The 23,788-nt window shown below is 54.3% G+C and overlaps 2 protein-coding genes across 3 annotated transcripts in view; one reads left to right on the plus strand and one right to left on the minus strand.

Moving 5' to 3' along the window:
- The window catches only part of SMARCB1 (SWI/SNF related, matrix associated, actin dependent regulator of chromatin, subfamily b, member 1), a 32,874-nt gene extending 14,456 nt beyond the window's left edge, over nt 1–18,418 (plus strand). For both annotated transcript variants that reach the window (XM_046640500.1, XM_046640501.1), the window contains exons 6-9: nt 3,972–4,138; nt 10,534–10,724; nt 17,552–17,683; nt 18,096–18,418. In XM_046640500.1, coding sequence (XP_046496456.1) covers nt 3,972–4,138; nt 10,534–10,724; nt 17,552–17,683; nt 18,096–18,135 — 530 coding nt within the window. In that variant the 3' untranslated portion in view covers nt 18,136–18,418. The remainder of the gene's footprint in view (nt 1–3,971; nt 4,139–10,533; nt 10,725–17,551; nt 17,684–18,095) is intronic.
- Nucleotides 18,419–21,041: 2,623 nt separating this feature from the next.
- On the minus strand, nt 21,042–23,470 carry DERL3 (derlin 3). Its single transcript, XM_046641055.1, is given in 9 exon segments — nt 21,042–21,119; nt 21,219–21,313; nt 21,831–21,981; nt 21,984–22,124; nt 22,448–22,568; nt 22,642–22,711; nt 22,754–22,820; nt 23,040–23,172; nt 23,340–23,470. Coding segments are annotated over 9 exon segments (987 nt in total).
- Between the last annotated feature and the right edge of the window lie 318 nt (nt 23,471–23,788).

Consider the following 23,788-nt stretch of genomic DNA (forward strand, 5'->3'; position numbering starts at 1 on the left):
GGCAGAGGAACACTTAAAAATGCTATGCAAAGAGATGTGCTCAGAAATACTGTAGATAAATCAAAATGGAATCCCAAAAAATGTTCAAGTAACCCACAGTAAGGCAGGAAAACGAAAATAGAAAACAAAAATAAAATGGCAGACTTGGCCCTGATGTCAGTAATTGCCAGTTAGAAAACAGAGGTTGGCAGAGTAGATTTAAAAAATGATCCAATAATGTGTTATCTACAAGAAACTCATTTCAAGTATGATGATATAGGTAGGTTGAAAATAAAAATATAGAAAAAGATGTATTATGCAAATATTAATCAAAGGAAAGCAGGAATGGCAATATTAGTATCAGATAAAGCAGACTTAAGAATAAAGAAAATTACCAGAGATAGAGAGGGCATAAAATAATGATAAAAGAGTCGATCCACCAAGAAGACATAGCAATCCTAAATGTATGTGCACGAAACAACACAGCTGGAAAATACGTGAAACAAAATTGATAGAACTAAAGGGAGAAATAGTCAAATCTACAGTTATGTTGGAGACTTCACCATCCCTCTCAACAACTGATAGAACAGCTAGACAGAAAATCAGCAAGGTGATATAAGAACCCAGCAACACCATCAACCAGTGGAATCTGATTGGCATTTATAGAACACTCCACCCAACTCAGGAGAATGCACATTCTTTTTAAGTCCCTCTGGAACAAATACCATATAAACATATCATAGCTTATAAAACAAACCTCAGCAAATTTAAAAGAATTGAAATCGTAGAGTGTGTGTTCTTCAACCAAAATGGACTCAAATAGTTGTAAACTAAACAACATACTTCTAAACCATAGTTCAAAGAGGAAATCTAAAGTGAAATTAAAGTAATACACATGGATCTGGATGAAAATACAGCATGTCAAAACTTGTAGGATACAGCTAAAGTGGTGCGGACAGGGTAATTTATAGCACCAATGCATATATTGGAAAAGAGGGGAAGTCTTGGATCAATACTCTAAGCTCCCACCTCAAAAACCAAGAAAAAGAAGAGCAAAATGAAACCAAAGCAAGCAGAGGACAAGACATAATAAAGAACAGAAATCAGTGAGACTGAAAACAGAAAGTAATAGAGAAAATTAATGAAATAGCTGGTACTTTGGAAAAAATCAGTAAAATCGACAAACCTCTAGAAAGACTGACAGCAAAAGAGAGAAATACAAATTACCAAATTCAGAAATGAAATAGGGGCTTATCATCACAGACCCTGCAGATTTCAAAAGGAAGAGAGTACTACGAACAACTCTACACACATAAATTTGACAAGTCAGGCAAAATGGATCAATTCCTTGCAAAACTCAAGCTACCACAACTCACCCAGTATCAAATAGATAGTTTGAATTGCCCTATAACTATTAAAGGACATTGGATTCATAATTTAAAACCTCCCAAAAAGGAAATCTCCAGGCCCAGGTGGATATCGGGAGAATTCTGCTAACCATTTGAAGAAGAATTAACGCCAATTCTATGCAGTCTCTTCCAGAAAATAGAAGAGAACACACTGCCGATTTATTTTATAAAGCTAGTATTACCTAATGCCAAAGCAAATACAAAGGAAGCAAACTAGAGACCAGTATCCCTAATGATCATAGAAGCATAAATCCTTAACAAAAACAGAATTCAGCCATCTATAAAAGAATTATACACCATGATCTAAGTGGGGTTTATTCCAGGAATGCAAGGCTGGTTCAGTATTTGAAAATCAGTCAGTGTAATCCACCATATTAACAGACTAAAGAAGAAAAATTGCCTGACCGTGGCAATTGGTGCAGAAACAGCATTTAACAAAATTCAACACTCGTTCTTGATAAAAACTCTCAGAAAAATGGGAATAGAATAGAGGGAAACTTCTTCAACTTGATAGAGAACATCTATAAAATATCCTATAGCTAGCATTATATTTAATGGTGAAAGGCCAAACGCTTTCTCCCTAAGGTCGGGGACAAGGCCAGGATGTCTGCTCTCACTACTCTTATTCAGCATAGTGCTGAGAGTACTAGCCAGTGCAATAAGGCAAGAAAATGAAATAAAAGACATATGGGTCAGAAAGGACGAAATAAAACTGTCTCTGTAGATGATCTGATTGTCTACATAGAAAATCTCAAGAGATCAACAACAACAAAAAAGAAACTTCTAGTATTAACCGAGTTCAGCAAGGTCATGGGATAACAAGATGAACATGCAAAAGTCAGTTATATTTCTGTATACAATTAGTGAACACGTGGACACTGAAATTAAAAATATATTACCATTTTTAGTGACTCAACAAAAAAGAAATACGTAGGTGTAAATCAAACATGTACTTGTAAATCAAACAAGGCTCGTATGGCAAAACTGCAAAACACTGATGAAAGTGATTAAAGAAGATCTAAATAAATGGACAGACATACCATGTTCATGGAGTAGAATATTCAAGATACCAGTTCACCCTAAATTGATATGCAAGTTTAATGCCATTGCTGTGAAAAATCCCAGCAAGATTTTTTGTAGATATAGACAAAATTATTCTAAAATTGATATGGAAAGGCAAAGGAACTAGAATAGCTAAAGCAATGTTGAAAAAGAAGAAGAAAGTGGGAGGAATCAGTCTCCCCCATCTCAAGCCTGCTGTACGGTTACAGTAACCAAGCTGCATGTTAATCTACAATTATCTCAAACTAAAAAGGTTAATTTTTAAAAATGCTCTGAATAACATACTCATAGAGTGCTTAGCCTGAACACTTTAGCTTTGTGCTTTATGAGTTACTGATCATGGGCTGGCTGAGTGTTGGGGTCTGTCCTGATGGTGCTGTTAGCATGGCTGTATGGCTGCTCTCTGGCCTTCCTTCTGGGCTACTGAGGATATGGTGGGGTCGGTTGTCTGTTGAGCAGACCTGGTTGTTTTTTTGAGGAAGATTAACCCTGAGCTAACGTCTGCCACCAATTCTCCTCTTTTTGCTGAGGAAGACTGGCCCTGAGCTAACAGCCGTGCCCATCTTCCTCTGTTTTATATGTGGGACCCCTGTCACAGCATGGCTTGACAAGTGGTGCATAGATCCATACCCAGGATCCAAACTGGCGAACCCTGGGCCGCTGAAGTGGAATGTGTGAACTTAACCATGTGCCACTGGGCTGGTCCCCAGCAGACCTGATTCTCGATGCCAGAATCACACCATGTGCTTGTGAGGGAATTCATTCTTGGCTTCCTCTTATCTGTGGCTAATCCCAGTGTGTCATGTGGTCGTATTAAATTTTGGGTTGTAAGAACAGGGCAGAAGGAGGAGAAAACGTTTGACCACATAGGATCTTGTTGTAATCTGGCCAGTTGCAGACGGTCCCTGCAAGCTCATGCCTGGTGCAGTTACCTTTCCAGGATCCCGGATTCGTACACACCTTCAAACTTGTCACCATCTTGAGTGCATGCCCACAGAGTCAGAATCTGAGGGCAAGTCCATAAAAAGCCACAAGCAGGCTAATATTATCTTGGAGGGATTTCTGTACTAAGGAAAGTGAGGTGAGGAAGTGGTGGATGGACATGCATCTGTTCTATCCTCTGCTAGGACACTGACCTCAAAGTGGCTTATCCGGGAGGAACCTGTGTTAGTTGCCAGGGATGCTCTAACAAAGTACTGCAGATGCATTGGCTTAAACCACAGAAATTTATTTCCTGCCAGTTTTGGAGGCTAGAAGTCTGAGATCAAGGTGTTGGCAAGTGTGGAGGAGGAGGAGGTGTGTGTGGAATGAGGACCAGAATGAGGATGCCCATCCTGTGCTTCCTCTCCCATCCATGTCCAGGGAGGGCCACCCTTAGTTTTCCTGCCATCCTCATCTTCATCCTCATCTTTGTCCGGGAGGTTTGGCAGAGGGGAAGGGGTGGGGGGAGGCAAGGCCTGACCATGGTGAGATTAGGCCCTGTAATGAGTCAGCAATCCCTGCCCTCTCTCCTGATTTCAGAGAAGTTGATGACCCCTGAGATGTTTTCAGAAATCCTCTGTGATGACCTGGATTTGAACCCACTGACATTCGTGCCAGCCATCGCCTCTGCCATCAGGCAGCAGATCGAGTCCTACCCGACAGACAGCATCCTGGAGGACCAGTCAGACCAGCGTGTCATCATCAAGGTAGGCTGCTCCTTGCCCTATGCTGGGGCCTTCCTTGTCCTGGCCCGGGGGCGGGGGGAGCGCAGGTCACAGCGTACTGGGGTACACTGAGGCCTTGGCAGAAATCTGTCTTTAGGGTTTGTGTTGCAGGATGGGGCTTTTGCAAAGCCGTCCTTCAAGGCAACACATGGCTCTGCTCACCCCAGACAGGGTGTGGGCTGACTTCTCTGAGTAAGGTATCACATTCTGGGTGCATTCAGGGGGTCCTACCGGGTCACTGCCAGGCATGAGCTGAGCCTGGGTGGTACAGAGGAGATAAGTCCAGCCAATAGGCAGAGCAGGGAGGCCCGCAGTAAGATGAGCACACTGCCACACTCTTCCCATGAGCTAGGCTGAGCCCAACACACCCCGCACTGTCTCAGTAACCTGCTGTAGTCCTGGGGGAAGGTGCTACCTTCCCAGCTGTGTTACAGGTGAAGAGGTGGGCACATGGAGAGGTGAGGTCACCTGCCCCAGACTCCCCAGCTTAGAAGTGGTGGAGCTGGGATATGGGCTAGGCCTGCCTGCTTCAGAGCCTCCTCTGTGTGAGGTGGTGTTATCTCATTGTGGTTTTGACTTGCATTCCTTGTTGATTAGTGACTTGAATATCTTTTCATATGTTTATTGGCCATTTGTATTTCTTCTTCTTTCTTGTTTTTTTTTTTTTTTTTTTTGCTGGTAAAGTTGTGCCCTGAGCTAACATCTGTTGCCTGTCGTCCTCTTTTTTATTTTTTTAAGGAAGATTAGCCCTGAGCTAACTACTTCCAGTCCTCCTCTTTTTGCTGAGGAAGCCTGGCCCTGAGCTAACATCCGTGCCCATCTTCCTCTACTTTATTTGTGGGACACCTACCACAGCATGGCGTGCCAAGTGGTGCCATGTCCACACCCAGGATCCAAACCGGCGAACCCCAGGCCGCCTAGAAGCAGAATGTGTGAACTTAACCACTGTGCCACTAGGCTGGCCCTGTCATCCTCTTTTTGCTTGAGGAAGATTCACCCTGAGCTAACATCTGTGCCAATCTTCCTCTGTTTTGCACGTAGGACACCACCACAGCATGGCTGTCGATGAGTGGTGTAGGTCCACACCCAGGATCCGAAACCGCAAACCTGAGCCACCAAAGCAGAGCACGCCAAACTTAACCACTAGGCTACAGGGCCAGCCCTGCTGAATTTCTTTTTTAGACAAATGTCTATTCAAGTCCTTTGCCCATTTTTAAATCAGGTTTTTGTTCTCTTGTTTTGAGTTTTACGAGTTCTCTATATCTTCTGGATATCAACCCCTTATCAGATGTGTGATTTGTGAATATGTTCTCCCATTCTGTGGGTTGCCTTTTTATTCTGTTGATAGTGTCCTTTGATGCATAGAACTTTTTAATTTTGGTGAAGTCCAGTTTGTCTATTTTTTCACTTGTTGCCTTTGCCTTTGGTGTCATATCCAAGAAATGATTGCCAAATCCAGTGTCATAAAGCTTTTGCCCTGTGTTTTTCTCTGAGAGTTTTAAATTAATGCCTTTGATCTATTTTAAGTTAATTTTTGTATATAGTGTGAGGTAAAGGTCCAACTTCATTCTTTTGCACGTGGATATCCTGTTTTCTGACCACCATTTGTTTAAAAGACTGTCCCCTCCGCATTGAATGGTCTTGGCACCCTTGCCTAAAATTGTTTGACCATATATGTGAGGGTTTATTTCTGGGCACTGTATTCTGGGCTCTGGACTGTCTTTACCTCAGTCCTGTTTTGATTACTGTAGCTTTGTGCTAAGTTTGAAATTAGGAAATGTGAGGCTTCCAACTTTGTTCTGCTTTTTCTTTTCTTTTTTTTTTTTTTAAATATGTGTGTTTTTTTTTTTTTTTAAAGATTGGTACTTGAGCTAGCAACTGTTGCCAATCTTTTCCTTTTTTTCCTCCTGCTTTTTTCTCCCCAAATCCCCCCAGTACCTAGTTGTATATTTTAGTTGTGGGTCCTTCTAGTTGTGGCATGTGGGATGCCACCTCAGCGTGGCCTGATGAGCGGTGCCATGTCCGCGCCCAGGACCCCAACCAGCAAAACCCTGGGCCGCTGCAGCGGGACGTGCGAACTTAAACACTTGGCCACGGGGCCGGCCCCATGTTCTGCTTTTTCAAGATTGTTTGACTGTTCAGGGTGCCTTAGATTCCATACGAATTTTAGGATGGATTTTTTTCTATTTCTGCAAAAAACGTTATTGGAATTTTGATAGGGATTGCATTAAATATGTAGATTGCTTTGCGTCGTCTTGACATTTTAAGTCTTCTAATACATGAACATAGGCTGTCTTTCCATTTCTTTATGCCTTCTTTAATTTCTTTCAGCAATGTTTTGTAGTTTTCATCGTGCAAGTGTTTCACCTCCTTGGTTAAGTTAATTCCTAAGTATTTTATTCTTTTTGATGCTATTGTAAATTGAATTGTTTGCTTAATTTCCTTTTCAGGTTGTTCATTGTTAGCATATAGAAATGCAGCTGATTTGTGTGTTGACTTTGCGTCCTGCTACTTTGCTGAATTTATTAGTTCTAATAGTTTTTTGGTGTAATTTTTAAGGGTTTCCTCCATATAAGATCATATCATCTGTGAACAGAGATAACTTCACTTCCTTTCCAATTTGGATGTCTTTTATTCTTTTTCTTGCCTAATTGGTCTGGGTATAAATTCCAATATGATAGTGAATAGAAGAGGCAAGAGCAGGCATCCTTGTCTAGTTCCTGATCTTGGAGGGAAAGCTCTGTCTTTAACCACTGAGTATGATATTTGCTGTGGGTTTTTCATATGTGGATTTTGTTATGTTGAAGTAATTTCTTTTTATTCCTAGTTTGTTGAGTGTTTTTATTATGAAGGAGTGTTGAATTTTGCCAAATGTTTTTTCCGCATCAGTTGAGACAATCATGTGGCATTTGTCCTTTGTTCTGTTAATGAGTATTACATTGATCAATCTTTGTATTGAACCATCCTTGTATTGTGGGAATAGATCCCACTTGGTGGTGGCGTATAATCCTTTTAGTCTGCTGCTGGATTCTGTTTGCTAGTATTCTGTTGAGGATTTTTGCATCAGTGTTCATAAGGAATATTGATCTATAGTTTTCCTTCCTTGTAGTATCCGGCTTTGGTATGAGGGCAGCAAGTTACGAAGACTCTCTCGTCTTCAGTTTTTTGGCAGAATTCGGTAGAGACTGGTGTTAGCTCTTTAAACGTTTGGTGTAGTTCACTAGTGACGCCGTCAGGTCCAGGACTTTTCTTTGTCAGGAGGTTTTTGATTACTGATTTAATCTCCTTACTAGTTAATTACTTTTGAGAGGAATATTAATTTGTTTTTCTTAACCCATTTCAGTTTCACATTATGGCCAACCAGCAGGAAGAGCGCATGACTGAGAAAGAAGGGGGACGTCGTGGGAGAGAAAGGGGGGGTGTGAGGCACAGCAGTGGGAGCCTCGCTTCTGTCCCCATGCTCAGTCTGTTGCCTCTTGAGGATGACCCGAGGACTCTGCTCTGTGCTGCATCTTTGTCCTGTAACCGTGGTGGGGACGTGGCCTTACGGTGTTAGCCAGACCCAACCACATGGTTCCAAATGGCTGGGGTCAGCTACAGGCAGGGTCCTCATGAGTCTAACCAGCTGGCTTCCCTGACATTTTTTTCAGAACCGAGTGCCATTTTTTTATTACTCCTACGGTGCATGTGGGCCATACAGAAAACTGTCAGGCAGTTGAAAATGTGCCTGGGGCTGCCTCCTGCTCCCCTGACCGGAGGCTTTCTTGGTGACTGGATAGCTGTCAGCCGTGGGGCCCCTTCAGGCCCTCCAACCCACCTGTAATCCCCACCTGTGGGATGGCGTTGGCTGTGGACTGTTGGGAGACTGTCTCCGGGTTGGGTTTCCTCCCTGGCTTGGTGACATGAGAGCTTGCCGGTGCTGGGGTCAGACACAGCTGATCAGGGACCTCCTGCTGTCAGACAGTGCTGCGTGTATCAGGCCAGAGGCCTCGTGGGCACTGTGACCTAGTGTCTCATCTTGTAAGTGAGGAAACTGAAGCTCACACCTAGGGTTTCCTTCGAGTAACTGGGACTCAAGAAGAGCTGGGTGCTTCTGTGAGGATGTTCTTTGGCTCCTGGGACATGGCAGAGGACAGGAATCTTTGGAGCAGTGGCATCTGAGGTGTAGCTCTCTCCTCACAAAGCAGTGGCTTAGCTTAGAGCTGCCACTTACAGATCTTTTCAGTGATGCTGGGACCAAAGCCCAGGCCTGGCCACCTTTCCCAGGGCATGTGGCCTGGGTCAGCTCCGCTCAGGTCCAGGGTTGGGGCTCAGTGCTGCTGCAGGTTGAGCCATCAGATGCTGCAGGGCCAGCCAGGCCCTTTCTGGGGAGTGAAAAGGCACACAGGGTGAAGCAGGTCGAGGCTGGAGACACAGACGGGAGCCTGGCCCTGCGCAGGCTTGCCTGGGGCTCCTGGCCCTGCCTCTTCTGTGTGAGCCCACCCTTTGTGAGTCTGGCTGTCCGTCACCACCCCGCCCTGCCACTGCCAGACAGCTCCCTCCACCAGGGGTCTGAGTGGCAGCCAGAGTGTCTCTCCTCTGCTCAAAATACCCTGCAGGCTTTCCAGACCCTTCTGTGGAAACCAGAGCCCTTACGACAGCCTCAGCCCTAGTCTGCTGGGGACCTTCCCCTGAGGGAGCCACATGGCCTGCTTTCTAGGCTCATTCAGTTCTTCCTAAACTGTCACCTCCCCTGGGAGCCCTTCCTGGGCCTCCTGTCCCTTCCCTCTCTACCCTTCCCCTCTTTTTCCTCCTCAGCACTTGGCACCATCTGATATACTATGCATCCACGTGTACACCTTGGTTAGGTCTATGTCTCTCTCCTCACTGGGTGTCAACCCGTGAAGTCGGCTTTTTGTCTGTTTTACCCACCATTGTATCTCCTGTGCCTCCCCTTGGTAGGTGTGTAATCTCTATTTCTTCATAAATTAAAGCATTAGTGACCACTTGGCAGGGGACAGGCAACCTGTCTGCACGGTGCCCCCTGGTGGCTGAGAGGACTGATGGTGTGGCACCCTGAGCAGGACTTGCTGGGTGTGAGCCGCCACACCAGCTAGCTGGTCCTCTTGGATGTGTTTCTGGGCTGCCTGCTGCTTCACATGCTGTCGGGTTCCAGCGTGTGGACGTGGTTCACGGGGCATCTGGTGCCTCTTAGGGGAAGGGGCAGCTCTTCCGAGTCCATTCCGCATGCCTATCATGGTTAGCCAGGGTGGGCATAGCGTGGAGATGGGAAGGGCTGGGGGCTTGGCTGCAGGACAGGAACGTGGTGCGCAGGGCTTTGGGAATGGAGGCAGGGTGGGGTCCCGCGTTTCGCCCTGTGTGGGCTGGGTCCTGAGCAGTTGTTGCCTGCCCTGAGCCTCATCTTAAAAGCCTAGCTGAGCACCCAGGGACAGTGGCATGAGTGGGCAGCTGCACTGTGGCCTGCTCACCTGACAGAGGACTGGATGGCAGTGGGAGGAGTCCTGTGGACACAAAGCCCAGTGAACACAGCTGAACCCTGAATTGTCCTTCCTGCGACTCAGTGATTGATACCCAGTGTCAGAGTGGGCACAGCTAGCTAGCTCATCGGGGCGATGTGAAGTCAGGGTGGTGGTCCCGGGGCAAGTGTAGGTTGGGAGCTCCTGGGGTACCTGCTGTGTTCTGTCTTGGTCTGGGTGCTGTATACACAGGGCCTGGACCCTCTCCAGCTGCAAGTTGCATGTCAGCAGGGTGTCTGCTAGAGAGTGTGGTGGGAGGAGCTGGCCATGGGCCCTTGCTCCCCTCAGGCTTTTCCTGCACCTTATGGGCTTAAAAGCGGAGTGTCAACCTGTGAGCACACCTAGCAAGATGATTTCAGAGCTGGGCACACTCCATAAAGACACGGAGGAAGGGGGTAGGCTTTGGCTCAGGCGAGTGCTCAGGGGCAGTGTCTAAGGAGTGACGCTGGAGCTGAGCCCTCCCTGACCTGTGTAGTCGCGTGGTAAATATCAAGACCAGCAGGGATAAAGGGCAGAAAAGAGTGTGCTGGCCAGTGAGGGGAGCAAGGAGGATGGGAATAGGGGTGAGGTGCGACTCAGTGCCCTGGGGCCACTTCAGGGTCTTCCCTTGAGGTGACTGTAGGGGACCCCGAGCCAGAGCCCTTCTTGGCCACCCTGGGAAGTTTGTGGGGTCAGCCCTGTGCTGTGGGATGAGGAACCTCGGCGAGAAGGGCAAGGGCAGCCCTGGTCCTCAGCGAGTAGGTCATGGGCTGGGTCCAGCCCGGCCTGGCAGTTCCAGAGCGTGCTGTCCCACCTCCCCGGGCCCCTGGCTTGGGGGCAGTGCTGACTGTCCTAACTTGTATTCTTTGGTTCTGGCTCCAGCTGAACATCCACGTGGGAAACATCTCCCTGGTGGACCAGTTCGAGTGGGACATGTCGGAGAAGGAGAACTCACCGGAGAAGTTTGCCTTGAAGCTGTGCTCAGAGCTGGGGCTGGGCGGGGAGTTCGTCACCACCATTGCATACAGCATTCGGGGACAGCTGAGCTGGCATCAGAAGACCTACGCCTTCAGGTAGGATCATGGACGAGTCCGTCCCTCATTCTTCTGCAAACCTGCTCTGGGGAAGAGACTTCTCCCTGTGTGTTGATGCCTTTGGGGCTTTCTGGAACCTCCCAGTACGGTCTGGTCGGTGGCCTCCACCACCTCTGTGGCCATTGGTTGGCTTACCCCTCCCGCCTCGTGTGCGTCACTGCTGGGCTCCCCATGCCCCATCACAGTAGGAGTGGGGCTGAGGAGGCTCTGTATCTGTCCCCTCCATCCTCCACCTACCCTGACTGCCTGGGCCATGCTCTGCTGCCAGCAGCCCCTCCGCAGCCCTCATGCCCCTCTGTGCTCTCTCTGCACTCTTGGCCTAACTGTCCCTCTGTCAGGGTCACCCACCCCAGGCTTCTTCATCCAATGAACTTGCATTCAGTCTCAAACAAGGGCGACTCCATCTAGCCCTCTCCGGCTTGAGAGAGTCAGGGAGTCCTCCAGCAGCTTCTTTTTACTGTCGCATCTCGCCGTTGTTCAGAGACGAGTTGGTGAGCACCCATGCTGGCCGGAGCCTGGATGCATGGCATGGAAGATGCAGCCACATTCAGACTGCCTGCAAAGGCGGCAGTGTAGACAGAACATTCTGCTCCAGTGTCCTCTGTGCTGGGGTGGGGGATGGCCTGGGGGACAGGGACTCCTCGAGAGACAGACGTGGCCTTCTTGTTGGTGGTAGCCTTGCAGTGCAAAGCGTGGGCCTGGCCAGGGTAGAACTCTTGAGCATTGACTGAGTGTGGAGCTCACGGACGTGTCAGGACTGCTCGTCATATCCAGCCCTGTCCCCAAAGCTCCCTTTCTGTGTTGGGATGCTGTGTGGTGGGGGTGGCGCCGCGTATCCCGGCATCAAAACAGGATGTTAGGATTTATTCTGCTCATCAAACTGTTGTCGTCCACATTTGGCAGGCATTATTTAGGGACTGCAGCTTAAAATGTTACATGAGGAGCAAGTATGAAGGTGTTTTTGTGAAGACGTGACAGTTAATGGAGCTCATGAGTGTGTTTGTGTTTCAGCTGGTTCTCCCAGAAATCCCAAGAGACAGCTTTCTTATGGCTTCCTGTAAATCTGAGCAAGAGAGAAGGAATGGCTGTGCACCCACAGGGCCCGTGGTTCTGGGCCTGGGAAACCGCTGTGCCCCGGGGGGAGGTCTTGTGCTGTCTGTGCTTCAGGCATCTCGGCTGAGACAGTGCATCCAGCGCCTCCTCTGACCCTCTAGGTGGTCCTGCTTCACAGATGGGGTCCGGGCCCAGGTGGGAGGTCTTGGTGAGCTGGGTAGGTGGCGTCTGGCCCACGTCTCCGCTTCCTGTGGGAGGGCTGCTCGTGGTGCAGTGTGTGTCTGTCCACTCTGCCCTGGAGCCAAGGCCAGTGGGCCTGAGACCAGTCTCTCACTTCCCAGAGTTGATGCTGAGGTCCTGGGAGGTGGTGACATGGTAAAGGGCCTGGAAATGACATCAGTGCAGAGTACCTTATTCCCCAGATGCCAGTGGCATCAGAACCCACCTGATGACTGGCACGGGCAGGGCTGGGGCGGAGGGGTGTTGTGCTGCTCCCAGCAGCGGGACCCTGAGTGTGTCAACACATCTGGCAGCATCCCTTCTGTTCTGACCCCCAGGTGACCTGAGCCCTCTGCCTAAAGCCCTTGTTAAGCTTCGGGCTGTCAGCAGTGTGCCAAGTAGCTCCAGAGCAGGCGTCCCTCGGGAGCCTGTGGTGGTGACAGGTCAGGACTTACAGAGGACTTACAGCCCTCCCTTATCTAGCAGACAGTTAACCAATTCCAGTTGTGTGGACAGGCAGCGTTTCTAGTGCTGCGCGTGCAGGTTTCAGATCCTGGGGATTGAGGGCACGGCTGCCCTGCTGGGGACCAGGGGGAAGACACGTCCCCTCCGCAGCAGCCCGGGGCAGCCAGGCAGGAGGGGCGCGGCCTGCCTGGGGGTCTGGGAGGGCCTCCTTTGGTATCAGGAGGGCTGCTTGCGTTTCCCCAGCTCACCAGGCCTCGTGAACTCCACGCTGGGCCTGGCCTGCTCTGTCTGCTCTGTCTCGTCTGGGCAGTGGGAAGCTCTGGAGAAGGCTGGCAAGGACAGGAAGGGGAGCTTTGGGTCAGAGCCTGGCTCGTCACAGGCTTCATCATCCAGGGGACAGACTGTGGCCTGCTGTGGCAAGCAAGGGGACTGGAACTTGTCTCTCTTGACCCCAATCTGCATTCTCCTCGCTGCCCCCCTGTTTCCCTCAGGAGCTTCCCCCAGGGAGGCAAGCGTCAGCCCTTCCCTGCTCTCCGGGCCTCTGCCTGCCCTCGGGCCTTGCCTGGGGGAGGAAGAGTGGGCTCCTGCGTCCCCATTGGGTCCTCACTTGGCCCATGGAGAGCCAGACCAGGACTTTCCCAGCCTGGTCTCTGCTACGCACAAGGCTTGGCAACTGCTGAGTCACATGACTCCTTTAAAAGGTCTTTAAATTCTGGGCCTCTATCACTCCATGTTGGAAAGAAACGCTCTGACTTCTGGGAGCCAGTCCTGTCCGTCTCCCCCCAGAGTGAGCCCTGTCTGGCTGCGGTGCCCTCCTCAGCAATGTGACACTGAGTTGTGTTCCCAGTGGAGCTGGGCAAGCTGCTGGGCACAGGACGTGGTATGCAGGGGCAAGATGCCCACAAGTCAGAGACCAGGCTGCAGTGCTGGGGGCAGGGCAGGCCTGAGGGGAGCAGAGCTGTAGGTGAGCCACGGGACACAGGCGTGTGGCACATGGGTGGGGGCCCTCAGCTCCTAGAGAACAGGGCTGAACCAGAGGACATGTAAATGTCCTGGAGCCAGTGGAATAGGGACAGAGAGAAAGTGAATGACAGAAGGGAGACAGGGCTCTATCGGCGGGTGGGGCACGGGGCGGAGCAGAGCGTGCGAGGGTGTCAGACATTGACCGAGATGTGTGAGCAGCCACCTGTGAGGAAAGTTATATCCAGCAGAGTTACTGGCACCTCCTCTGGGCCAGATCTGTGCCCTGGGCTGGGGACACAGAGAAGAAATAGTGTCTTGCCTAGCAGAGGAGACTTGTGTGCATGGCCACCAAAGTCACCAGAGCCTGCAGGTCTGGGGAGGAGGGCATGGAACCTGGGGTGAGGTGGCCAGGGCAGGATGCTGGCTAGGAGGAAGTCGGGGACAGGCAAAGGGTCAGAGAACCTGGCAGCTCGGCCTGATGGGGGACAGAGAGGCATTGTCACTGGCACAGCATGAGGGTTGGGAGACACCAGGGTCCCTTAGGACCGGTTGACCATGAACCACAGAGGTTACTCCTAGAGCTCTGCCCACCTGCCCTGGCCTGATGGTGGCGTTTGCTTTGCCTGTTTTTGTAACAGCTTTACTGAGAGACAATTCATAGACCATACGGTTCCCCCATCTAGAGTGTGCAGTTCAGTGGGTTCTAGTGTATCGCAGAGTTGTGCAAGCACCACAGTCAGTCTGAGAACGTCCTCATCACCCCAGAAGGAAGGCCACACTCTAGCAGTCACTCCCCACTGCCCCCAGTATCGCAGCCCTGGGCAATCACTCATCTACTTTCTGTCTATAGATGTGCTTGTCCTGCGTACTTAGTATGAGTAGGATCATATAATATAGGGTCTTTTGTGTCTGGCACAATGTTTTCAGGGTTCATCCGTGTAGTAGCCTGTATCAGAACTTCATTCCTTTTTCTGGCTGAATAATACTCCAGCATATAGATACACTGTATCTTATTTATCCACTCATCAGTTGATGGACATTTGGGTTGTTTCCACTTTTTGGCTATTTCAAATAGTGTTGCTATGAACATTCCTGTACAAGTGTTTGTTTGAACACCTATTATCAGTTCTCTGGGTGTATACCCAGGAGTGGGATTGCTGGGTGATGTTGGAACTAGGTCCAGCATTTTGAGGAACTGCCAGACTGCTTTCCAGCGGAGCTGCATCTTTACCTTCCCACCAGCAGAGCGAGGCTTCCGGTCTCTCCGCATCCTCGCCAACCCTTGTTATCTGATGTTTGGTTCTAGCCATCCTGGTGGGGGTGGAGCGGCACCTCGTGGTGGTTTTGATTTGCATTTCCCTAATTACTAATGATACTGACCATCTTTTCATGTGCTGTTGGCCATTTGTATGTCTTCTTTGGAAAAAGGGCTTTGTTTTTTAATTGGATTATTTGTCTTTATTATTGTAAAGAGTTGTAAGAGTTCTTCATATATTCTAGATACAAGTCCCTTATCAGATAAATGATTGGCAAATATTTTCTCCCATTTTGTGGGTTGTCTTTTCACTTTCATGACAGTGTTCTTTGAAGCACAAAAGTTTTAAATTTTGATAAAGTCCAATTTATCTATTTTTTTCTTTTCTTGCTTGTGCTTTTAGAGTCATACCTAAGAAACCATTGCCTAATCCACGGTCTTGTTGTGCCAGCACCATTTGTTGGAAAGACTGCTCATTCCCCATTGAGTGCACTTGGCACCCTAGTTGAAAGTCAGTCTTGAACAGGAGGGTGACGTCGCACTTTGCCTCCCCCCTCCCCCAGTTGAGAGGCCGTTCCCCACTCCGTTCTCTCATTTGTACAGTGGGCATACTGATGCTTCTCAGCTGGCCTCTTGAGTCACCTGAGGTCATAAAAGTGAGACCACATTGAAAATGAACCTTAAGATATTGTCTGAGTATCAGGGCAGGTCCCTCTGTCACCTCAGACATGGCCCTCCCTCACCTGGGCTCAGGGTCATCACCTGGACACTGCAGTGCCATAGGAATGGCATCCCAGGCGGCCTTGAAGTCCATGAATCAGAAGCCCCTTGGAGGGACGGGAGGCAGGGTGGCTCTCTTCCCGCATGTCCCCCCAAACCCGAGTCGGGCCTGCTGGCTCCAGGCCCGTGCTTCCATGCTTGGTTCCAGGAGTTCTTATTTTAGAATAAATGCACTGGAGTGGAATCTTCCCAGAGCAAGGGGAGGTAAACAAAGGGGCCTCCGGGACCCACTCATCGGCTCTTGTTTAAATTAGGACAAGAACATGTTTTGCTCCCCTCGGTGCGGCCTTGGCGCCTTTCATGTCTGCCCCCTGAGGACGTAGGCTGGGAGCCCTTGAGGTGAGGAATGATGTTTGGGTCTGTGGCTGGGCGGTTCCTGGATTGCCAAACCACCGCGCTGGCTGCAGAACAGCTGTTAGGAGCTGATGAGGAGGGGTTGGCCCCTGTGGACCACTCGCTGGGGACTGGTGCAGCCCTGTCACTGGCGTCTGAGTCACCACCATGGCCTCAGGCTCCCGGGCCTCATGGGTGAGAACTGCAAGGGCCAGACTTTAGCAGCAAGAGGTGAGCCCTGCTTCTGCGGGGAGCCGGGGACAGCTCAGGGCTGTGTCCTGTGTGCTCACTGTGCCTGAGACCCTGGGCCAGGAGAGCAGCACAGTGGAGGCTTGAACTGGCACTTGGCCGTGATTTACTGGTTGGCAATGAGAGGAGCAGGGACTCTGCGGTCAGGCAAGGGTTCTCACTCCTCCCCAGCTGATCACTCTTGCGACCTTGGGCCAGGCTACAGGGTGGCTGTGTGACAAGGCCGATAGCCCCAGGAAGCTGCTCACTGGATGTGTGTTGGCTGCTGTAATAACAGTCATCCTCTGAAAATCCCTCCTAGCAATAATGTCGCCGTCTTCCAGAGGAGGTGTGCAAACCAAGGCTGACCGCCAGGGGCTGTCCTCTTCTCTTCCATCATCTGCCAGCATCTCTGGGCCCTCCCCATCTCACTGGCCTGCACTTGCAGCCCCACACTCACAGCTGTGTGGGCTCCAGGCTGCGGAGGCAGACTCCTGACAGGGCTGCGGGAGAGCTGGGCAGGCCTTCTGGGCACTGAGCCTCAGGAGAGAGGCACAGGCTGCCGGCTGGAGTGGGGAGCAAAGGGCCTGGGAGGCCGGCGTGGGGACAGCAGGAAGGGGTGGGAGAGGATCATGGTTAAAGCCGCATTCCGAGGGGTGCCTGCCAGGCTGGGGGTTTGGGGGTCAGCCCTGCAGGTGGGGGGCACAGGGGCCTCTTGGCAGCAAGAGGATGTGCAGGTAGCCCCCGGGGCAGTCACTGAGGGACCCCAGGGTGCAGTGGTTGAGGATGAGGGTTCCAGGGCCCAGTTCTGTGCCCTAAGCAAAGAGCCCAGCCTCTTTGGGGCTTAGTTTGGCCCTAGCGAAGTGGCTGAGGGCCAAGTGTATGGAACCTTCAGGAGCAGCTGCCCAGCGGCCCTCAGTAAGCGTCCAGGCCACCCTCCCCCAGGCACACATTCCCTGGAGAGGACTCTCGGGTGGACCCTCCTTTTGGTCTCTTTTCACCTCCATCTGTTTCCTGATTGGTGGGTCCTGGCCCTGGACACCAAGCAGGACAGACAGCCCTCCCCTCCCTCCAGGTCAAGTGGTAATGGCTGGCCCAGCGACACTGTCCTGTCATGGAAGCCACCCTCACATGTTGGCTTCCTTCTCCTCTGCAGTCTCACAGACCCAGAGGTGCTGAGGCGGCAGCAAAGGGCCTATTGAAAGTCTGCTTGAAGAGAAGCCCGGGGTCATGGGGGCAGCAGTTGTTGCCAGGAGAGGTCCTGGCGGCTCTGCCTTGAGGTTCAGGTGGCAGGAGCGTCCCCGGCCTTCCCTCTCAGTGCTGCTCTGAGGATCTGGGCACGGAAATGGGCCCCAGGCAGGAGGAAGCAGGACAGCCCGGGGCCTTCCCGCCATGCCCTGACCCCACTGTTCCTTCTGCTGGGGGCGGGGTGATGGCAGACAGTGGTTTCTGAGGGCCGCTCCGGCTGCTGCCCTGTGAACCAGCAGGTCCTCGTCTCTCCGCCCCACAGTGAGAACCCCCTGCCCACGGTGGAGATTGCCATCCGGAACACAGGCGATGCTGACCAGTGGTGTCCGCTGCTGGAGACCCTGACAGACGCCGAGATGGAAAAGAAGATCCGGGACCAGGACAGGAACACAAGGTACCCCCTCCAGGCCCCTGCAGCTGGCTGTGCCCCCAGGCGCTATCTTCCAGGCAGGGGTGGGACCTTTGCCTTTCCCTGCTGACCTGGTGACCGGGAAGGGATCTGTGTTGCCAGAGGCAGGCCCCTGGGTGACAAGTCCCCATCCAGCCCTCCGGTCAGGTCTGACCACAGCCCAGACCCAGGTATCAGGACCCTGAGAGGAGGGTGGGGCCTGAACAGGCAGCACAGAGGGCAATTTCAGGCTCCAAGCAACAGACAGGCCCAGGCCCAGGGAGGGGCTAGGGATCCCACCTGCCACATCCTGTCTCTGTCCCCACTCCTGTACCTGGCTGCCCTAGAGATCCTGGGGGAGGGCAGCCACCCAGAGCAGGAAGCTGGCCCTGGGTCACTGCCCTCTCCCCTCCTGCAGGCGGATGCGGCGTCTCGCCAACACTGCCCCGGCCTGGTAACCAGCCCAGCAGCACTCGGCTCCCACGGAGCATTCAGAAGGTCAGCCCGCCTCTCCTCCATCTTCTGGCAAGGGGGCAGCCCAGGCCGTCCTGAGGAGCACGGGCAGGGGGCCGTCCAGGCCACCCTCCCCCAGGCACACATTCCATTTGCTGAGCCCCAGGCCCGACCTTCCTGGTCAGGAAGAGGCCTCACTTGGGGTTGTGTTCTGTTTTTGTATAGGAGCCCCAGGCAGGGCTAGCAACACTTTGTCAATAAAGGCAACAGGTCATGTTCTGTGTCTTCCGAGAGGTGACATAAAAATCTGAATGGGGAAAGCAAGGAGCAGGGCCTGGCTGGGGGTGATGGGTGGCCAAGGTTGGTGAGCCAGGCCTCTTGCCCTTGTGTGCATGCGATCCCAGGTGGGCAGGTGGGGGTGACGGGGCTCCAGGGTCCCCCTCTCAGCCACCCAAGGCCTGAGTCAGAGCACAGCCCTTCCTCTTCCTCGGCCCCTCCAGCTTCCCATCCACGACCCGTGCTCTGCACATCCTCGCACAGGGGAAGATAAATGGGGTCATAAGGCCCAGAGGGCACGGGGCCCGCCTGCCTTTCAGTGACAGCTCCGCCCCCCGCCCCCCGCCCCAGCTGCCTTTGGAAGCGGCTGCAGCCCCCCCTCCTGTCCTGGGGCTCTGCTGCGTCCACGTGATCAGGCTGCCCCCAGGTGGGATCGCTGCTTCTCTGGTGTCCCTTGCAGAGGCCCTGTCCTGGGAGGGCACTGTGGGGACATCACCAGCTTTCATTCCAGCAGCTGGAGTAGCTGGACCCTGGGCCTTGGGCACCCAGGCTGCTGTGCACGTGCGCATGACCAGTGGTGTGTACCACTCTCCCACACTGTACGGCAGCGTACTCAGAACAGGTGCGCTGGGGCCCATCTCTGCCACTGGCTGGTGCCGTGGCCCGGGCCAGCTCCCCACTCCCAGGCTGGTTGTGAAGAATGACGCGTGGGGAGCAGCAGGCCCAGCCCAGTGCTGGTTCAGGGCTGGGGGTTGGGGGGACGGAGAGAAGGAAGCAGAGCTCGGGCCTCTCCCCAGCTCGGTCCCCTGCGCATCCTCGTCTGTTAGGTGAAAATGTTCCTCCATAGGAGGGACATGGGATCCACAAGGACAGCACCTGTGGAGCTCCTCTCTGAGCCAAGCCTGACTTGGTGAACTGGGTGCACAGCTGCAATCTTACCGAGGTAACAGGCCCAGACCCCCAGCACCAGGCTGGCGCCACCTTCACTTGCTGACAGGTCCGTCCATGCCAGGACAGGGCTGAGCGTCAGGACTGTTCTGCTCCACGGGAATGGACAGGGGCCCTGTGACTCCTGGCTCCCAGCTTGAGCCCCACCCTGGGCAGGGGCCGAGCTCTGCGTAGGGACTGGGGGTCCTGGTTGCCAGGATGTAGGGTGAGATGGGCCTGGCTGTCTGGGTTGAGACCTCCTGGGAGCACAGGTCCCAGGGAGTTTGTACTCAAACCCCTACTCATCGTCCAGGAGTGGAACTTGCTGGAACCCCACGGCAAGGGGACAGCTAGGCTTCACCAGAAGGCCCTGAACAAAGAAGAAGATTCCCAGCCCAGGCCCGGCTGACCTTGGAAATGGGTGGGCTGCATTGCTGAGGTGTGTGCTCAGTCCACGGGGCAGGAGACAGCCCTGAGCCCCCACAGCTGGTTGGTTGGAATGAATGCTGCCTGCCTCAGCCCTACTGGGCAGGTCGGCCCACCTGCTAGGAGAGGCCTGGGGAAGGGCTAGTGCACCAGGCCCTGGGGCAGGACCCTCACCTCAGACACTGCCGGCCCTCACTGCTGCAGAGCCTGCTGCTGCTCCACAAGCTGTCACTCCAGCAGTCAGGTCAGACTCTATGGCCAATACTTTTGTCATCTGTGAACATGTGGCCGGAGGAACCCCGTGCTGCTGGTCATCCAGGGATAAACCGTAACTTGGACTGGTCTGGGACAAGGAGGAGACTGGCCAGGTCATCTGATGCCCACTTTACAGAAGAGGACAGTGAGCTGCATGGATAGATGAGGCTCCCATGGTCCTCAGCTAAAAGCGGCAGGGACAACTTCCCAGAGGTCTCTGCCTCGGCCAGTCACAGGACTCTGCTGAGGGGAAAACTTCTCAAGGCTTTGGGGTCACAGAAGGGGCAGAGGACCCGCCCCGGGCCTCCTCGCACCTGACCCCACGGGGCCTTGGCCAAGTCTGTTTGATGCTCAGCTGGAAAATGGGGCAAAGGTCCACTTGTCGGTGGCTGGTGAGGGACAGGAGGGGCCAAGTGAGGCATCAGCCTTAGGGTACCACAGGCAGGAGCCCCTACAGACTGGACACAGCACAACTGGGGACAGCCAATCCCAGCCCCGTCACGGAGATCTGGTCAGCCCCTCACTGACTGGCAGGGAGCACAGGCCCAACACGGGGTTGTTTCCCCAAGGCTCCATCAAGGCACTGGCAGGGCTGGGATGAGAACTTCCGCCTGCCGTGTGTGAGCTCAAAGCTCTGCTGGGCAAGCATGGGCAGGTTCTTGAGCCTCTTGGCCTCCCATCCTTCCACCTACAGTTGGTCTGAGAGGGCGGGCCAGGCTTGGCAGGAGTAGAGCTGTGTCCTGGGCCAGCCCCACCCTAAGGGTAGAGGTAGACAGGGCAGGACCAGGCTGGGTGGCCCTAAGTCATGGCCAGCAGCACCTGCCCAGGATGGAAGGGTGTGGCCACTGAGGCCGGGGGAGCGGTGCTGTGGTGAAGAGGCCGCAGGTCACTGTTTAGTTGGATGAGCTCTGGGCATGGGCCCATCCTCCAGAACAGACTGCTCTGCTGCCGCAGAAGGTAGAGGTGGGATAGAGGCCACCAGAGGCTGGGAGATAGGCTCTGGGGCTGGCCCTGGCCCTGGGTGGGGTCACTGCTGCAGGGGTGTGGGCTACTCCTTGGGGAGGGGCAGGTTATCGGGGTCCTCCTTTGGGGCATCCGGTAGCAGCTTCCTGTGGGGAGGGGCCAGCTGGCTGAGGCCAGCCCAGGTCCTCCATGGGGCGGGGAGCTGTCTGAGGGAGTGCAAGGGGAGGGATGTCACCCCCACACTCAGGAAGCTGGGAGTCTGTAGCAGCCTCTTGCCTTCAGGCTTGTTGGGGAAGACATCCTCCAGGAAGTAGTAGATGTGGCCTAAAGTAGTCCCTGGGGAGAGCCAGGGAATGCCAAAACCGCCCTCCACGGTCTGGAGCTGGGGCTAGCAGAGCCTCCCCAGGCCTCCATGCAGAGCCCTGGAGGCCCAGCCAGGCCCAGAGCAACCTCAGGCCCTGGAGCTTGAGTGCCCAATGTCCTGTGCACACTGCCACCCAGGGCAGGGCCGAAGTTGGCCCCAAAGGACAGGCTCACAGGGCCCAGAAGTGGCAGGACCTGGGGAGGGCCTGAGGATATACGAGGAGCGGGAGCCACGGCTGGAACCCAGACCCACCTTTCCCCACCCTCGCAGGACCCACACAGGCACCAGCAAGTTAGGCCTGAAGACGTGAAGCCTACAGGCCGGCTGGCTTGTTCCAGCGGCTGTAAGAATGCTGCGAGGACAGATGAGAGGTCCAGTGCAGGTGCAGGGGAGGGCTGTCGGGGAGCAGCCAGCCTGGGGTGGCCCTCCCACAGACCCTCAGGTGCAGACAGCCAGCTCAGGGTGGGCTGGGTGGACAGGCAGCCTCACCCAGCAGGTCCATGAGGATCGGGTTGCCCAGCAGCAGGGAGAGCCCAGAGCAGGAATGGCGCCAGAAGGCGAGGAGGCCAAAGAAGCCGACCCTCACCCGAGGGCTGCAGTGGCTCCAGACGTCCTTGAGCATGGCCATGAGGGCCTGGCCCGGGCCAGGAAGAACAGGCTGCCCAGGAGCCCCAGCAGCCGGGCCAGAGTCAAGGTGCTGGGAGGCCCTCCCCTGGTGCAGGCCTCAGTGCTGCCCAAGGTCCCTCTGACTTCCCAGCCCCTGCAATCCTCCCACTGGTTCCCCTTCCCCATCCAGCGTGCCCTTCCGGTCGGGGCCACAGAGTCTCTGCTCTGCCTCTCTGCCTCACCCCAGCCTCCACCACGGCCCTGCCCCAGTCTGCCCTGCTCCTAGCATCAGGGCTCCACCTCCAGGCTCCACACCTGGCTCACCTGCATCCTGCGTGGTACTCTGCATGCAGCTCTCAAGATCCAGCCCTGGCGCCTGGAGCTCAGCACGCGCTGCATGCTCAGTGCATCCTAAGCTAGAGGAACAGACTCTGTGCCCCCTGGCCTGGGCGCTCGGGTCGTGCCCCCGGACAACAAGGCAGGACCCAGAGGCGCCGCGCCTGACAGTGCAGAGCCCTGAAGGACATGGTCATGAGGACGCCTCCGAAAAGAAACAGGAAGACGAAGTCGGTCTTGTGGGCGCGAAAGAAGCCGTCCTCCAGCGTGCGGCAGTCGCGGAAGCTGGGCGTCCGTCTGGGAAGTGCTACTGAGCCGGCCTCAGTTTCCCCTTCCCGGCCGCTCCCTCCCCGCCCCCGCGAAGAGCACGTTGAAGAATCCGAATCCCAGGGGCCAAAAGAAGGGGAGGTTGGTGACGAGCCCCAGACCTGCGAGGGGCGGGCGGTAGGCCGGGCGGGCGGCGCCGCCGCACGTGGAACTTCCGGAGACGAGGTGCGGGTTGCAGTAGGGCTGGAAGGGGCCCAGGAGCTCCGGCTGCTGCGGAACCGGGTTAGCGTCAGGGGCCGCCCGGGATCCACTGTAACCACGGCGACCCCCAACCCTGAGCTGTAACCACGGCGACCCCCACCCCTGAGCTGTAACCACGGCGACCCCAGGCCCTGGGCTGTAACCACCGGAACCCCCGCCCCTGGGCTATAACTACCGGGACCCTCCCACCCCCGCGCTGTAACCACGGCGACCACCCGCCTGGCTCGCCACGGCCGGGGTGGTGAGGACGCAGGCCGCGGTGCAGGCCCGCGTCACCGCCAGCAACTGCAGGCACTCGGCCGTCAACCCCCGACACCCGGTTGAACCTTCCCAGGCGGCGTGGCTAGTCTGCCGGCGCGCTCTTTAACCGGCGTCCAAGCCCCGCCTGCCCGCCTTCGGCCAATCCGCGCCGGAGGCTCTGGGCTCCGGGCTAGGGGGCGGGGCCCTGGTTCAGGTAGCCAATAGGAGGAACCGGGGAGCCGGGGCGGGGCGGGGGCGTGGTCGGGGAGACGGGCCAGTGAGCAGGACCGCACGATTGAGCCCGTGGCAGCTGTGGTGGTGGCTGTGGTGGAGCAGCGGGAGAACGTGTGGCCAGTGAGGACCTGGTGTCTCCGTGACAAGCTGGGGAGCACCGATAGGGAGGACCCACGGGCCACCATGGGGGCGGGGCTAAGACTGCTAGCACAGAAATGGCGGGATCCAGGCACAATGACTAGAAGGGGCGGGGCCCCACGGGGGCGTGGTCGGGGCTCGCGGGACTCAGAGTCTGACCTGGCAGCTCTGTCGTCTCCCTACGGCTTTGGGCGACCGGGGCCGGTATATCTTCCTTCTGAGAACCCGAAACAGTACCGCCTGACCTACAGCAAAGGAGGCACTCGGCAGCGTGTCCCAATCCCCCGCACGTCCAGGACCCCGCTGGAACATGCGGCTCCAGTGGAAGTCTTCCCAGGGCGGGCAGAGGAGGGGAAGGGTTGGGG

Source organism: Equus quagga, chromosome 15 (genome assembly GCF_021613505.1).
Source record: "Equus quagga isolate Etosha38 chromosome 15, UCLA_HA_Equagga_1.0, whole genome shotgun sequence".
Classification (NCBI taxonomy): domain Eukaryota; kingdom Metazoa; phylum Chordata; class Mammalia; order Perissodactyla; family Equidae; genus Equus; species Equus quagga.